At 45.2% G+C, this 16259-nt stretch overlaps 1 protein-coding gene across 1 annotated transcript in view; it reads right to left on the bottom strand.

The window, feature by feature from the left end:
* The window catches only part of SNX9 (sorting nexin 9), a 73853-nt gene extending 61988 nt beyond the window's left edge, over nt 1-11865 (bottom strand). The window contains exon 1 of the mRNA XM_087817712.1: nt 11839-11865. Coding sequence (XP_087673838.1) covers nt 11839-11850 — 12 coding nt within the window. The 5' untranslated portion in view covers nt 11851-11865. The remainder of the gene's footprint in view (nt 1-11838) is intronic.
* Nucleotides 11866-16259: the final 4394 nt, after the last annotated feature.

The raw sequence follows: 16259 nt of genomic DNA, 5'->3' as shown, positions 1-16259 counted from the left end.
AAGTTTCCAATGACAGTGAATACAGGAAAACAGAAAACAGATGAGACTCATTTTTGACACATCAACAAAAGGGCTGTAAAAAATCTTAAATTTAACTTGACTCTAAAATCTTATGAAGGTGGGGAAAGAACAGATATGATTAAAAAAAGAAAAAAAAATGCTGCTGACTCACAAAGGACTAACTGCTCTGCTTCCTCTCAGCTCCTGAGAGAAGGGTGCAGAGAGGCAGTAAAATTACAAATGTATTTAGAAAGCAGCAATTTTTAGACTTTCAGGTTCAGTGCTGGTTATTCAGTAAATTTTCAGTTATTTTTAAAAGTTAAAAAACACATTTTTTTCTCCTTTGGAAGAAGTAAGAAAGTATGGTGCTTAAGTAAAATAAATATTTGTTTCTATTAGTAACCCTGAATTCATTAGCATTTTCCTATTTTTCTGTTGACATGCCACTTATTAATTAAAAGCATTAATTAAAAACATTTTTAAAAATATGTATAGTTTTTATTTTTGTTTAAAGTATTACAAAACATTTTTTCACCTTAGTGTAATTCAAAACAAATTAACAGAAGGTGGATAAGTTTGGAAATCTGCTTTAAGATGCCTGGTTACTGACAATACATTTTTAGGTTAATTTCTTAAAAAAGAACTTGCTTTCTTCCTTATTACTAAAACAATAAATATTCATTATTCAGAATCTTGAGAATACAAAACAGGCTAAAAGCTGAAAAAGAAGTTGCTAAGTGCAACCACCATGTGACAGACAATTACTATTAACACTTTCTACATTTTCAAGCCCTCTTCTGTGAATTTGCATTAGAAAATACATTTAAACTGGCATTTAACTGGTACGTTTTCAATAGCTCATTATTTTCTGAATGTCAGTCAACTCTCTTAAGCAAGGATCCAAACATTAGCAGCCTTACTTCCAGCATAAAGAGGCACACAAGAGCTACTCAAATGTCTGCTAAACTCAATATTTGGGACCCTACAACACAAAGACTGGACTTCCAGACTGTCAAGATGTACTAGGTATTTTAAAAGGGTTAAAATTCAATCAGTGAATTAAAGGAAAAAAAGACACTTCAAGGCTCAGCTCCTTGCTGGCTTGAGGTGTGGCAGGAGCCTCCACTGTGCCAGGAGAAAGCCCACACTCCTCCAGGACACCAGGACTTTGGTAATGTGCTCTTTGAGGGCAAGAACAAGGCCTTTCAGACGGCATCCCATTGTGGAGCTGAGGACCTGACACTGAGCTCATTCAGAGTTCAAATGAAAGTCAGTGAATGATGATGGGTAACAGTTTCCAGAATAAAGCTGCATTTTTCACCCTCGTTAACTTATCCCCAGAGTTATATGCCTCTGACTTAACGAGCAACACAAACAGGTGACTTTTGGATCCTGTCTCTGCAGGTAATACTACTACCATACTCGATTTTCAGATGCTAAAAATAGCTTAGGAAAATTGAGTCATACTGAATAACATCCTTAAGCACTGTATTTATAATGCCTAAAAATGAATAAATGGGCTAAATCTATCATGTGTGTTGTGTGTGTTTTTAAATCCTCACCTGAGGACATTCTTTTCATTGCTTTTTCAGAGAGAATGGGAAGGGGGGGGAGAGGGGGAGGGGGGAGGGGGGAAGGGGGGAGAGAGAGAAATATCAATGTGAGAGAGACACATTGGTTGGTTGCCTCCCCCGCCTCGTGCCCCGACAGGGGCTAGGGATTGAGCCTGAAACCGAGGCACATGCCCCCAGCCAAAATTGAACCCAGGACCCTTCAGTCTGTGGGCCAACGCTCTAACCACTGAGCAAAACTGGCTAGGGCTATCATGTGTGTGTCTGTTTGTTTGTTTAAAATGTTTTTATTTATTTCAGAAAGAGGAAGGGAAAGGGAGAGAGAAACATAAAAGATGAGAGAGAATCATTGATCTGCTGTCTCCTGCATGCCCCTACTGGGGATGGAGCCTGCAACCCAGGCATGTGCCTTAACTTGGAATCAAACCATGACCTCCTGGTTCATAGGTTGATGCTCAACCACTGAACAACACCAGCTGGGCTCATGTGTGTTTTTTGATTGCTTGACTTCAGGTTTGGTTTCAACTAAAATGCTTAACAACTTTGTCTTTTTCCCTCCAAAATAGATTAACCCTTTGTGTGCACATCTTCCATTCCTTCATAGTCTATTATAAAGATGCTCTAACTTGGGTTTTGTTTTGGTAAACACAGCAGGCCAATACAATAACCACCACCAGACTGAAACACTGAGGTGCTTAATAAAATATTAAAAGCAAAAGACACACACACACACACTACGCACCTTTTTAAAGCACATTGCTGAGTCAGCACAAAAGGAAACAATCTAGAGAGGACATAAAGGAAGTGAGAGCATAAACCCAGGGAGAAAGACATGTACTGAGACAGTATTCTACCCTAGGAGTCTCCTCCAAACCCTGGAGACCCTGGTTTGGGTCTATGCTCTGAAGGCTGTATTGGGGGAGGGCAGAACTCCTATACTGAGCTAGAAGCTGGGACCCCAAGAAGACCCCAATATAAGGGTAAAAGAGAAGAACCTGCTGCGCAAAAGGGAACAACAAAGAAATTTACCATCACTGACACATAGTAGGGGAATAAGGGAAATTTTCCCCTGAGATCTGAGGTCCATATTTATGCTACCCAGTATGGCTAGAAAAACATTAATCCAGGAATAAGGTTAGAGTGACCCCAAGAGACTGGCATAAGCAAAGACAAATTCTCTCTGGAGTAACTTTAGGTATTAAAATTCCCTCAGATGAAGTTCCAAAGAAAATGAGCTACTCACATAAAAAAAATAAAATCATAAACACACAAGAAAATAAGGCACCATGAATGAGAATGAGCAGAAGAAACAGATGGCCAAATTAGACTTCAGATATTAGAATTACCAGATGCAAACTATAAATGTTTCTTATGCTTAAGTGAAGCTTAAAATATGAGGAAAGAACAAGAGACTATAAAATAACTACGCATATTTGAAATAGAACCAAATAAAATTTCTTAAACCAGAATATAACTAAAAATTAAAAGGTATGGATAAAAGAGCAGATTAGGCCCAATTAAAAAACGAACAGTGAACCGAAGGTAAGAGTCAAAGAAGTTACATATCCAGAATGCAGCACAAAGAAAACGTAACAGGTTGAGGGTTAGGAAGTTACATATCTGTTGGACTTTTTCATGTTAACTAGATTCCCAGAAAGAGAGAATAGGAAAGAGGCAATATTCATGAAATAATAATAGCTGAGAATTTTCTACAACTGTACTCCCCAATACAGTAGCCATTAGTCGCATGTGGCTATTTATATTAAAAAATAAAAACAAAGTTCCTCAGTCACACTAACCACATTTCAAGTCCTTGTTAGCCACATGTGGCAGGCGGCTGCCATACAGGACTGCACAGATGTAGAACATTTGCAGCATCACAGAAAGCTCTACTGAACTGCACTGCTCTAGAGTTACTGCAAGTCCCAAGACACCCATTAAATCCCAAGCTGTGTAAATAAAATCCACACATGACACACCACAGTGAAACTGCAAAATACTAAAAACACAAAAAGGTCTTCAAAACAGGCAGAGGGAAGAGTCAGATCATCTATAAAGGAACAATCTTAGATGGCTAACTTCTTAGCAGTAACTTTGAAAGCTGGTAAAACGGGAATAATACCTTCGAATATGCTGAGAGAAAATACTATCAACCTAGAACTCCGTACCTAGGAAACTACATTTCAAGAACAGGGCAAAGTAAGTTTTCACACATAAGGGATTTACCAACAACAAATCTTCCCTAATGGAAATTCCAAAGAATTCACTTTAGGCAGAAGGAAAATTATCCCAGAAAGACAAACTGGAATGTAAAAAGAAATAGTAAGCAGAGATATGGTAAAATATGATGAAACCTAAATAAACATTAACTGTATAAAAAAATAAAAATGTCTAATTTGTAGTGGAAAAGAGAGAATTCAATAGCCAGGCAGTAACTGGCTATTTTGGGGGAGATGACTGAAGTTAAGTATCCAAAGGTCTTTTTTTACCCTCAGGAAGAGGGTAATAATATTGAGTAATTTTAGACTTTAACTTAGAAGTGGTAATATACATTCTATAATAACCACTGAAAAAAAGGCAAGTATCAAACAAACCTTCCAAAAAGTTGAGAAGGGGGAAAAGAGTGAAATTAAGAGGGGGGTTTCCTCAATCAATCTATAAGATGGTAGCCAGAAATCCAAACATATCAGTAAATACAAATAAAAGCAGAGAAAACTAGCCACAAAGATCGCCAGACTAAATAAAAAGGTAAAATTCAGCTACAGGCTTTTATATACCAGACAAATATTTACCAAAAGAAAGCTAGTGAAACTACATTAACATTAGACAAAATGGTCTTTAAGAAAAAAATGTATTATAAAGAGTGTTACTTCATAATGATAAAAAGTTCAAGTCACCTAGAAGATAACACTAATTCTAAGCTCAGAGATGTTTTTAAATTCATTTCAATATGTCTGTCAAATACACAAAAGGTCACTTAGATACACCAGCCCAAGAAGAAATAGTAAGGATACAAATGTGAAAGGCATAATTAATAAGTTAAATCTAATGGGCACATACAGAATACATACACATGTATCAATTAGGATATATATATATTATGCACAGGTGGAATATTTCTGATTATATGCTAAGTACAAAGTTAGCCTCAACAAATTTTCAGGTATAGTATTAGTATCAATCAGATTCTCTGATCACAATGCAATTAAGTTAGAAATCATTAACAGAAAGACAAATAGAAAAACCCTATACCTATAAAAATTAAACACACTTTGGGGCTTCTGGTCAAGATGGTAGAGTAGATAAATGCTGTGCTTGCCTCCTGCCACAACCACGTCAAAATTACAACTAAACTACAGAACTACCACCACTTGGAACCACTTGAAGTTTAGCCAAACAGCGGTCTTATAACTAAGGATATTCAGAAGCAGCCCTGTTGAGACTGGTAGGAAGACTGGAGACCCACATAAGGCAGTTAAAAATTGAGAGGGATATATCTGCTGCAGAGGTCACCCGAGGAGTGAGGGGTCCCAGCCCCACACCAGAACCCCCTGCCCATGGTTCCAGTGCCAGGAAGAGAAGTCCCCATAACTTCTGTTCGTAAAAACCAGTGGGGATTGTGGCTGAGTGAGATGGAAGGCTGCTGGAGTGTCAGGCATTCCTTTTAAAGGGACTGCACGGACTTACTCGGACTCATTTGCGCTGAGCTCCATCCCAGGGGCGGCAGCTTGAAAGGTGCCAGGGACATATGGGAAGGAATTAAATTGTCTGGCTTTAGGTGCCAGGGACATATGGGGAGGAACTGAATTGTCTGGCTTTAGCTCAAGGGCTGGAGGGTCAGCTTTCTCCCAGACAGAAGTGCTGGCAGAGGCCGTTGTTCCTTTTCTGAGCCCTCCCCCAACCCAGCCTACATACTGGCCATATCTGAGTCTCCAGCAACCTCATAACACTGGTTGCCCTGTGCTGGTGATTCCTTGAGACTCCACCCTACCCAACTCTCAGACACACCCAAACCACTTCCAGTGGCTTTTCCATAGGAACGACCTGTTTTGGCTTATGCTGAGGACTTTCCTAAAATCACTCAAAGGTTCACAGCCCCCCAAAAGTAGCATCTAGTCTCAGCATGCCCCTTACCTCTTGCTAAGCAGCCATAAGCCTGACACTAGTGGCAGCTGGCCTCAGTTTGCAGCTTAGCCTCTCCCTGGCAGCTTAGTCAAGCAAGTGGCAAACATCTGCAGATCACTTCGTAGCTCATACCAAGTGGCCCTGGGAAGGGCACAGGCAGCAGCTGACCTTGACCTGCACCAGAGCCCCTCCCAAGAGTCCCCAGAACCAACACACCCAGTGGCCAGCATCAGACCACCCAACAACCTCCACAAATGACACACCCAAAGGGCAGACTCAGCAGGCATCAAAGCCCTGCTAAACCGAATTCTGCTCCATGGGGTCAACCCCCAACCCCTGATCAACAGCTCCTCCACTGTAGTCATGACAGGTCCTCACAACCCATCAGCCTGAAGGTCAATCCCTCCCCTTGACATGCCAACAGTAATCAAGGTTCAACTACAACAGGAGGGCTCACACAACAAACACACCTGGAGCACCCAGCTCAGGTGACCAGGGAGACTGTGCCACTGGGCCCCACAAGACACCTACTACATGAGGCCACTCTACCAAGACTGAGAGACGTAAGAGCTCTACCTAATACATAGAAACAAATGCAGAGAGGCAGGCAAAATGAGGAGACATGAGAAATACATCCCAAATGAAAGAACAGAAAACTCCAGAAAAAAGAAAAAACAACAACACCTAAACTAAATGGAGACAAGCAATCTAGTGGATGAATAAGGAAACATAAATACGGAGATGGAAAACATTAAAAAGAATCAGTCAGAAACGAAGAACATAATAACTGAAATGAAGGATATATTAGAGGGAATCGAAAGTACATTAGATAAAGTAGATGATCAAATCAGCAATCTGGAAGATATGGTAGCAGAAAGCATCCAATCAGAACAGCAAAAAAGCAGAAAGAATCCAAAAAATGAAGACGGTTTAAGGGGCCTCTGCAACAACTTCAAGCATACCAACATTCACATCTCTAGAAAGAGAATAGAGAAAGCAAGGATTCTATTACCACTAAGTTAGTCTTTTAAGGAATGTTAATGGGACTTCTTTAAGAAAAAGAAAGGTTAAAAATATGAATAAAATGTCAATAACTACCTATCAACAATCACTTTGAATGCGAATGGAAAAACACTCCCATCAAAAGACAGAAGGTGGCTAAACAGGTAAGAAAACAAGTCCCTTACATATGCTGCCTACAAGAGGCTCACTTCATATCCAAAGATACACACAGACTGAAAGTAAAGGGATAGAAAAAGATATTTCATGAAAATGGAAATAAAATAGAAAAGGCTGGGGTAGTAATACTTATACGAGACAAAATAGTCTTTAAAACAAAGGCTATTATAGGAGACAAAGAAGGACCCAGCAATTCCACTTCTGGGTATTTATCTGAAGAAACACAAAACACTAAATTCTAAAAGACATATGGCCCGGCCAGTATGGCTCAGCCTGGTCAACCTAGGATCCAGGAGATCGCAGTTTGATTCCTGGTCAGGGAACATGCCCGGGTTGCAGGCTCAGTCCCCAGTAGGGGATGTGCACAAGGCAGCCAATTAATGACTCTTTCATCATTGCTGTTTCTCTCTCTCTCTTCCTCTCCCTCCCTCTCTCTGAAATCAATAAAGATATATTAGAAAAAGAGAAAAAGAGAAAAGACATATGCATCCATATGTTCATTGCAGCATTATTTACAATAGGCAAGATATGGAAGCAATCTAAGTGTCCATCGATAGATGAATGGATAAAGAAGTGGTACATATATACAATAAAGTATTACTCAGCCATAAAAAGAATGAAATCTTACCATTTGTAACAACATGGATGAACCTAGAGGGTATTGCGCTAAGTGATATAAGTCAGAGAAAGACAAATATCATATGATTTCACTTATATGTGGAATCTAAAAAAATAAAAGAATAAAACAAAAACAAACTCATAGATACAGAGAACATTTTGATGGTTGCCATATGAGACATGGGTGAGGGTGGGTGGGTGAAAAAGGTGAAGGGATTAAGAAGTACAAATCGGTAGTCACAAAATAGTCTTAGGGATATAAAATATAGTATAGGGAATATGATGTCAAATGGGTACTAGCATTTATCAGGGTGATCTCTTCGTAAGTTGTATAAATGTCTAAGTACTATGTTGTATACTTGAAACTAATATAATATTGTATGTGAACTGTAATTAAAAAATAAAATACTCAAAAAAATTAAACACACTTCTAACAAACTTCTGGGTTAAGATAAATATTTCCAAAGCTTCAAAAGTATGAAGCTTGTTCCAATTACCTTAAAACATGAGAACTAAATTCTCATGTAATCACTAGTAAAACTGAATTATTATATTTAAGAAACATTGCTATTCCCTAAGCTATAGATGTGTATTCTCCACTGCACATGTATGCTGAAAAACAAGTTTACTAAAATGCATCACTAAATGAATGAAAGCTTACTGTTGGAGATAGTTTTCTATAACAATCACTTATCTCACTGGAATATCTTTCGCTCTTTCAAACTGGAGAGGGAGGGATGGAGGCAAAAAAATTCAACATTCCTTTGTATAATAACAGCTTATCAAGAACGTTGGTTCGTGCTGGTGGTGTGCAGAGGACACAAAGGTAAATAAGCAAATACATACAGCACTTTACCAGCTTCCTGGGGCTGACAGTATCCTAAAGGAGACAGCCATTAGTCATAGAAACATACCTTAAATGGCAGTAGGGACATATCTGACCCTCAAGGGTTGGGCAGATCAGGAATGCTTTCCAGAAAAAGTGATGCTTTAAAGCTGAGACATAACAAGTAAAAAGAAGGTGCCTGGGGCAAGAGGCTAGAGAACAGCACTCCACAAATGAAAGAAGCACATATATGCAAAGTTATAAAGTGTTAGGTGGGCAATTAGAGTAAAAACTATAATTTAATTTTCAGATGGTCAATATAAAAACAGGGAACAGTAGAAAATTTTGCAAAATCTTTATGCTTTCTAATCTATTCCTTCTGAAGCAAGAATTTGGTTTGCCTTTGTACTGTCATTGAATTTTTCTTTGATTACACAAAAAATGTCCAGATATTAAGACTCTTTTTAAAATACTACTGTTATACAAAACTGAATGGTTAGCATTTTCCATACTATGTTTTTAAACTACCAAAACCAACTTTAACCCTGAAGGCTCTTTAGAAAGATATCTCTACTCTTTTTTATTTTTTATTTTTCCCCCAGATAAAGAGGCTTTTACTCAGGAGAGACCACAAAGTATGCTTTCTAAACTGTTCTCTCCAGTGTTTATTATGGAACAGTCCTGAGCAACTCACTCATTTCCTAGCAGTAACATTCCACCCACACTTAATTCTACCAGACAAGCAGTATAACACAAATGTGTAACTTTAGACATTGGAGCTGTAAAGAAAATTAAAAAAAAAAAAAAAAAAGCATCAGGGACTCCTAGAATCTTGTCATGATGATTAGTCCTAAAAGTAACTATGTAAGCACAAAAGGATCCAAATTAGTTGCCAAAGGTTAACTTTGAAGTGGAAATTACAACTAAATTATATAGCTATGGATTAACTTTCATTAACTATTTTCTTTATGTCCTTTTTAATAAATATGGGCCAAAAAATAATTTTTCCCAAAACTTAATGCATAAAACTTAATTTACTAAGTTCATCATATGACTGTGTCGAAATATAAACTTTTGAAGCTTCTAAAGTCAAGACTTTACATACTCATATTAGCCTTTCCCTGTATATTTGTTAAATGAGACTAGACTGGTCTCAGAGTGACAAAACTGAATTCAGCATACTGGGGATCGATTAGAATCAAAGAACAGATAATCCCTTTAAAATACGCAGTTACTGATTAACTTTCTTGGGCAGTGAAGAACTGACCAATTCAACTTTTTCTCCTCAAGATAATTCCTTTATATTCTGAGTATACCAGAAAGGAATTTTAAAAATCGTAATAGTCTGAAGATAAGTGCATCTTCAAGAACACATGTTAGAACAATACACATGAAAATCTTATCTAAAGTCATTCTCTGGTAAATTCAAAGGGAAACCCAACACTACCTAAAATATACAGATACTTATTGACTTGTCGTCATCACTTAATGCAAGAGCCTGAGTGCCATCTGAGCCTTAAATTTTATAAAACGTTAGCTGTTGTTAGTTACTAAAAGGACGTTCTCCCCATCTACCCAATTAAAGAAAGGGAAGGAAAAAGCCCAAACCACTCACAAGCTGGTAAGGGCAGAGGTGTGGGTAGCCGGCAGAAGGGAAACGACCAGAACTTCACTCTCTGGGAACAATTAAAAAACGAGAGTTTGGCTTGATACAAGGATCACCAGGAAGTAGGAAAACCAGAAAACTGAAGCAGGGTCCTCTTTTATTATGTGCTTTTTTTTCTTCCTTTTTAAAAAAATGGAAGTGGTCTGTCACCACACACACATGAAAATGAGTCCCATGTGCAACAGTGACTAGGAAGGTGAAAGAAACTAAAAGCCAGTTGCTGGAATTTGCTCCAGAGCGGCCGGTGTGGACCATCAAGGAGGAGGCGCTGGCACCTGCCTGAAGGCTTGTCTTTGCTGAGGACAAGTCCAACTCAAGTTTAATACAAGAGCCACCATCCTTTCCATTTTATGGAAAAACTAAGTTCAGACGTACCACCCATCACGTAAAACTTTCACTATATATACCTGCGCTGGTTGCTAAGCCCGGTCCCACTCAGAGGACAGCACTGGGAACAAGATCAGAGCGAGAGACACGCAGGCTGACCCCCCAGAACCACCTCTACCAGGGGCTGCAAGGTGAGTGTGCAATGAGGCCCAGTCACCAGTAACTTCCGAAGTGTGGCCACAAACCTCAAAATCAGACTTCCTTAGAAACAAACCCCTGGCTTGAGTTTAGTTTTTAAACAGACAGACCCAAAATTACACATGTTAAAAAAGGTAGCAAGTTCTATCACATCTGATAAAAGCAAAGGAGAGCACAGACAATCATATTTTAACAAGAAGGTAATTATTTCAGGGACAGCAGGCAATCGGTTCCCCGGAGAACAAGCTCCATTTTTAAAAAAATCAACACGGCACCTAAGACAGATTCTGAGCACACATTTTAACAAATGACATCAAACAATCTGATCTTTCAAAGGGATTTCAAATACCTTGCCGCTTTCCTAAGTTATCTAACAAAAACCCAACAACGACGAAAAAGTATGATTTTCACCAGCCCTTAGGAAACTTGGCGATGTCAGACATAAAGATGAAAGAAGGTGCTTTAGTCTATAAAGGTTGCATTACGAAAACTACTTGCAAGAGTCAAGCCCTCCCTGGAACCACATGACTAGCTCCTGGGGGGTCCCCGCCTCACCGGGAGCCCGGGCTTCTCCGCTCCGCGTCCAGGACGAAGGAGAACGGCCCGGGAAGGGGCGGGGAGGCCGGGCGCCCGCAGTCCCGCCACCACCCCCGCCGGCCGCCGCGCGGGCGGGCACCGGGCGCGAGCCGAGTCCCCCGCAGCCGGGCCTGGGCCTTTCTCAAGCCGGCGCGCTGCCGCGACAGTCATTTCCCACTCTGCCTTTTATTCACGCTGGAAACACCGCTCGAACGGAAAAGGTAGCAAAACAAAAGAAAAACACACACAAAACCACAAAACGTGAAGGAAGTGGAAGCGCGGGGCGTGCAATTGGCCAGCTCCGTGCCCGGACCTCGGCCCGAACTCCGGACGCCGGGTCCCTCGGGCGGGGGTCGCAGGCTCGGGCGACGGAAGGGACGCGCTGTCCGCGACGGCGGGCCGCGCGGGGCGGTGGGGAGCGGACGCCGCTGGGGACATTATCGGGGTCCCCCCGTGGCCCGGCCGCCGATCCGCGCGGGCAAGGGCTGCGGGAACTTTCCCTCCCTCGGCTCGGCCGCAGCCCCGGCTGCGGAGCAAACTTTGCAGGAGGCGCCGCTCACGCCCGGGGTCCCGCCCCGCGACCCTCCCGCACCGCCGGCGGTCCCCGAACGCCCTCGCCCCGCGTGACCCGAGCCCGGGGCGTCGGGGGGGGGTCCCCGGGCCGGCCCCTCAGCCTCCCCCGCGTCCCCGGCCCCGACCCTCCAGCGCCGCCGAGGGGCTGAGGGGCCGCCGGGCCTGCGCGCGCCCCTCACCTTGGTGGCCATGGCGGCGGCTCCCCGGCCCGGCCGGCCGGCTCCGGTCCCGCGCCGCTGTGGGCCCGCGGCGGGCAGGCGACGCTGAGGGCGGCGGCTGGGCCCCGGCGCGGCGGCGGCTCCGCCTCGGCCCCGACTGTGGGCGCTGGGCGACTGCGGCCGCCGCCCGCTGCTCCAGTTCCTGAAAGTCCCGGCTGCGCGCCCCCGCCCCGCCCCCGCCCCGCGGCGAGCCTCCCATGGAGCGCGGGGCCCGCGGCCCGCCCGGCGGAAGCGCCCGGTGCCCCGGCCCCCGGCCTCGGCGCCCTCGCCGCCGCCCTTTGTTCCAGCGCCCGGGGTCTGCGCCCTGCCGGCCGCCGCGGAAACGCTCGGGGCGGCGGGGCCGCGGGGACGCCGGGGGGCGCCCTACCCGCCCGCCCGGGCCCCGCGGGCTCCCTCCCGCCGCGCCGCGCGCGGAGGCTCAAGTGGGGGGCGGGAGGCTCGAAGCCCGGGACACCCCCGCGTCCCCCGGGCCGGACCGGTGACCCGGGCGCCGGCGGGCAGCTCCGTGCCGGGTCGCGCCGCCGCGGGGCGGCTGTGCCCGCCTGAGGGGAGGAGGGCGAGGGCGGCAGCCGGGAGCGCGGAGCAATGGCCGCCCGGCCCGACCGGCCCTTCCAGAAGGCTCCGCGGGAGTCGGCCGGGCCCAGCGCCGCCGCCGCGCCGGGCGCGCCCCGTGAGCCGCCTGGTGCGCTTTTGACCAGTTTTAACTAAAATGCCTGGGGGGCGGACAGAGGTTTGGGGGAGACCCCGCGGCTTTGCCGAAGCGGGAATGCGAGGTCTGAAACGCCCTTATTTTCTTGTCCAGCGTTTTCTTCAAGTCGGACAGACGGGTTTTATTAACCCACGAGCGGCCGCCCCTGAGCTCTCGGCCCGGGGCGGCCTTGCGGGCTCGCGGCTGCGGGGCCTGACCTCGGCTGGGCCCGCGGGGAGTCACAGGCAGCGGCGGAGTGGAAGGGAGGCGCGGTTTCAAACGCCCAGAGCCCCTGTGCGTTCCCACGCGTGTGCTGAGCGACAGCCGTCGTGCCCACGCTGGCCCGCAGCCGTCTAGGTGACGGGAAGGCGGCCTTTCGGGGCGGCCTGGGCGCCGGGCTCGTGTACCCCTTCCTCCCTCAACCCCCATGGAAGCCTTGGGGGGAGTCAGGCTTTCAGCCGCGCCCCGCGAGCAGAGGCGTCCGCGACCCCGACGGGAAAGCGCGCTCCGCGGTCGCGCGTGGGACTCGCAGGAAATGCGGTGGGTCCGCGCGAACCAAACTAACGGCGCCCGCAGGAAAGCGGGCACGTCTTGAAGAGGCATTGAGGAAAGTAAAAGGAAAATTATGGCTGGCACAGCCTCTTTGTGCAAAGAAGTAGGAAATGCGTTGGATATGCCTAGGGGTGTTCTGAAGGCCCGCCGGGTGCCATTGTCAGAAAATTTTGCAAGTGCTATTTATTACTTTATTCATAAAAACGGGCCCGGCCAGGCGTGGCTCAGCGGTTGAGCGTGGACCCGGGATCCAGGCGATCGGGGTTCGATTCCCGGTCAGGGCACCTGCCCCGGTTGCGGCTGGATCCCCAGCAGGGGGCGTGCAGGAGGCAGCCGAGCAATGGCTCATCATGGATGTTTCTCTCTCTCTCCCTCTCCTTTCCTCTCTCTGAAATTAATAAAGATATATTTTTTAAAAAGTTTGCATTTTAACAAACAAAATAAATACCTTGACTAAGAAGAGCACACCCCAGTCCTTGGGAAAGCTAAGATCTGCACTCGGGTCATGCTAGAGGTGGTGGGTTTTCCATGTTCTTTTAAACCCGAAGGCCAGACGCAGCTCGACGAGGTCCGTTTCCACAGGAAGGTGCAAAGCCAGGGTCACTCCTGTGGCACCCTCAGTGGGCATGTCCCAGGCAACCGGTCGTCCTAGGCACCTGGCACCAAGAAACCAAGACCAAAGTCCAAGCTTCTCCTATTTGAACAATTTCTGTCGTCCTGGTTTCATTTTTATAAGTAAACATGGAGACACCAAACTCGTCATGACCAGTGCAAATTAATATAAACATTAAAGAAAAAGTGAAATCACTTACCCGTATTACCAGGATAGCAAAAGCACTTGGGCGTTGTTTTAGAGAGCCCAGGAGCGCAGTCCCTCATGTATCCTTCCCGCGAGCCTGATCCCCAGCTCCCGCTAACACACCCCCTGGCTGGCATTTGTCTTGGATGTAATTACCAAGTGCATGGCATGATAAAATGCCAGTCCCCTCATTTACAGATGTAGAAACAAGACCAGGGTAGTTAAATGATTTACCCAGGCCGTGAATTAGGCCAGAGCAGGAACAAGAGTCTACTTCTCATAACACAGGTCTCCAAAACATGTCATTTTTGAACTAAAAATATTTTAGGTAAGAGGTCTGAAGGGAGTTTTGTGACGGCCAAGACAGTCACTGCTAAAAACAGGGCAAGGACTCCTGTCCCAAACTGTGCCAGAAGCCACCCAGCCACACTAGAATGAAGGCATCCTTTCATCTCAGCTCTCGCAGTGGAACAGCGGGTTCTCCCAAACTACAAAGTAGGCCTCACTCAAGATAATCGTGAAAAATCCTGGGCAAACTTGGGGAGTAGGTGCTTTCCTCTTCTGTTTCCATTTGATCACCCATTCACACCTCTTTGCTCCCTCCCGTCTGCCTCCTTCCTTTGACAGGCTTTCCCCGTGTTGGTGCCTTATGTGGGCTCCCTCAGATCCCAGGACCCCGCATTGAACCTGGCACACACGTGAGACGAGGTTCAGTCGTTTCCTCTACAGCCTGAGTTTCCATTACTTCCATTGGCGAGAATACAACTGATTAGCTAAGGATTTTGATTTGCATTTGCAGACTTTTTAAAAAATATATATATCTTTATTGACTTCAGAGAGAGGAAAGGAGAGGGAGGGAGAGGTAGAAACATCAATGATGAGAGAGTCATTGATCGGCTGCCTCCTGCACGCCCCTGACTGGGGATCGAGCCCGCAACCCGGGCATGTGCCCTGACCGGGAATCGAACCCCGGTCACCTGGATCCTAGGTCGATGCTCAACCGCTGAGCCATGCTGGCCGGGCTGCAGACTCTTTTTAGTTGCACTTTTAAAAGAAAACAGAGCAGCAGAGCTATTCAGTTTCGGCTTTGCGCTCTTTTTATCATGCCAGGAAGGGGGAGTGATAAGGATTCCTAGGAAGCCTGGGCTGATGACTCAGCTAACCTTATCCTGAGTTTGTTCAGTTAACAGGTGTTAGGACAAGATACACTTACGAAGTTAAAGCACTTTTATTTTTTACTGCAGACGTTAATAATAACTTCATCATTGTAACTCAGAAACTCTCTGGCCCCAAACTCACTTTTTCACACTGAAATGATAGTTTTAAACAATCATCTTTTAAAAACTTGCAGTTTTGCCCAGTCAGCATGGCTCAACGGTGAAACATCTATCTATGATCCAGGCGATCGAGGTTCAATTCCCAGTCATGGCACAGGCCCGGGTTGCAGCCTCGATCCCCAGTGGGGGGCATGCAGGAGGCAGCCGATCAATGACTCTCTCATCATTGATGTTTCTCACTCCCTCTCTCCCTCTCCCTTCTCTCTTTTCCCCTCCTTTCTTCCTGAGGAGCACAGGCTTTCCTGTCAACAGAGCTAGATTGTTAGCGACCACCCACGTCACCTTAGGTATAGTACTTCATCCTCGGTTTCCAGAACTGCAAAGTGGGGATAATAGTACCCATCTCATGGGCTTGTTGTGTGGGTTAGCTAGGTAATGAGCTGAAAGGACTTAGCATGATGTTTTGTTCATAACAAGCACTCAATAAATATTAGTAATCATTCTTATTTCTTTCTCTAGTTAAAGTTAGATTGTCCTTATGTTGCAATAGCTCAGGCCCCTACTAAGTGCTAGGTCAACTAATGTGAAACCAATGTGTTGAAATGCAACTATGGGAAAGAATGTGAAATGAGGTGACAAAACATGGCGGCCACCCACTGTGCATGTGGGAGGGCAAAAAAAGTGGGGAACAATGCGGACCCCCAGAGTCAGCCTGGGTTTGGAACAAGAGTGTGTTTTCTCTCACTTCATGAATTAAGTGAAGTTAAGGGGAACCTCTGGGGTGACCTTGAAAATAAACATCACAAAGGGGTGTGACAGGTACCTTTCCAATCACAATCAATGAATGAAGTCCTCACCTTGTCCCAGGCACTGTTGCAGGTGTTGGAGATAAAAGTCCCTGCTCCTTTAGAACGTGGAATCTAAAGCATGTGGAGGAGGCAATAGACCACAGTTACCTATATAACATCAGATGCCTTAGTATGTGCTCTGGTGGAACATCGAGCAGATCAAGGGTTTTAGAGAAATGGGAAAGAGTGTTTTCTATAAGGCTGTCCCTTGGTGTTAA

Source organism: Miniopterus natalensis, chromosome 5 (genome assembly GCF_054644295.1).
Source record: "Miniopterus natalensis isolate mMinNat1 chromosome 5, mMinNat1.hap1, whole genome shotgun sequence".
In the NCBI taxonomy this organism is placed as follows: domain Eukaryota; kingdom Metazoa; phylum Chordata; class Mammalia; order Chiroptera; family Miniopteridae; genus Miniopterus; species Miniopterus natalensis.
This window is presented reverse-complemented; position numbering and strand designations above follow the sequence as displayed.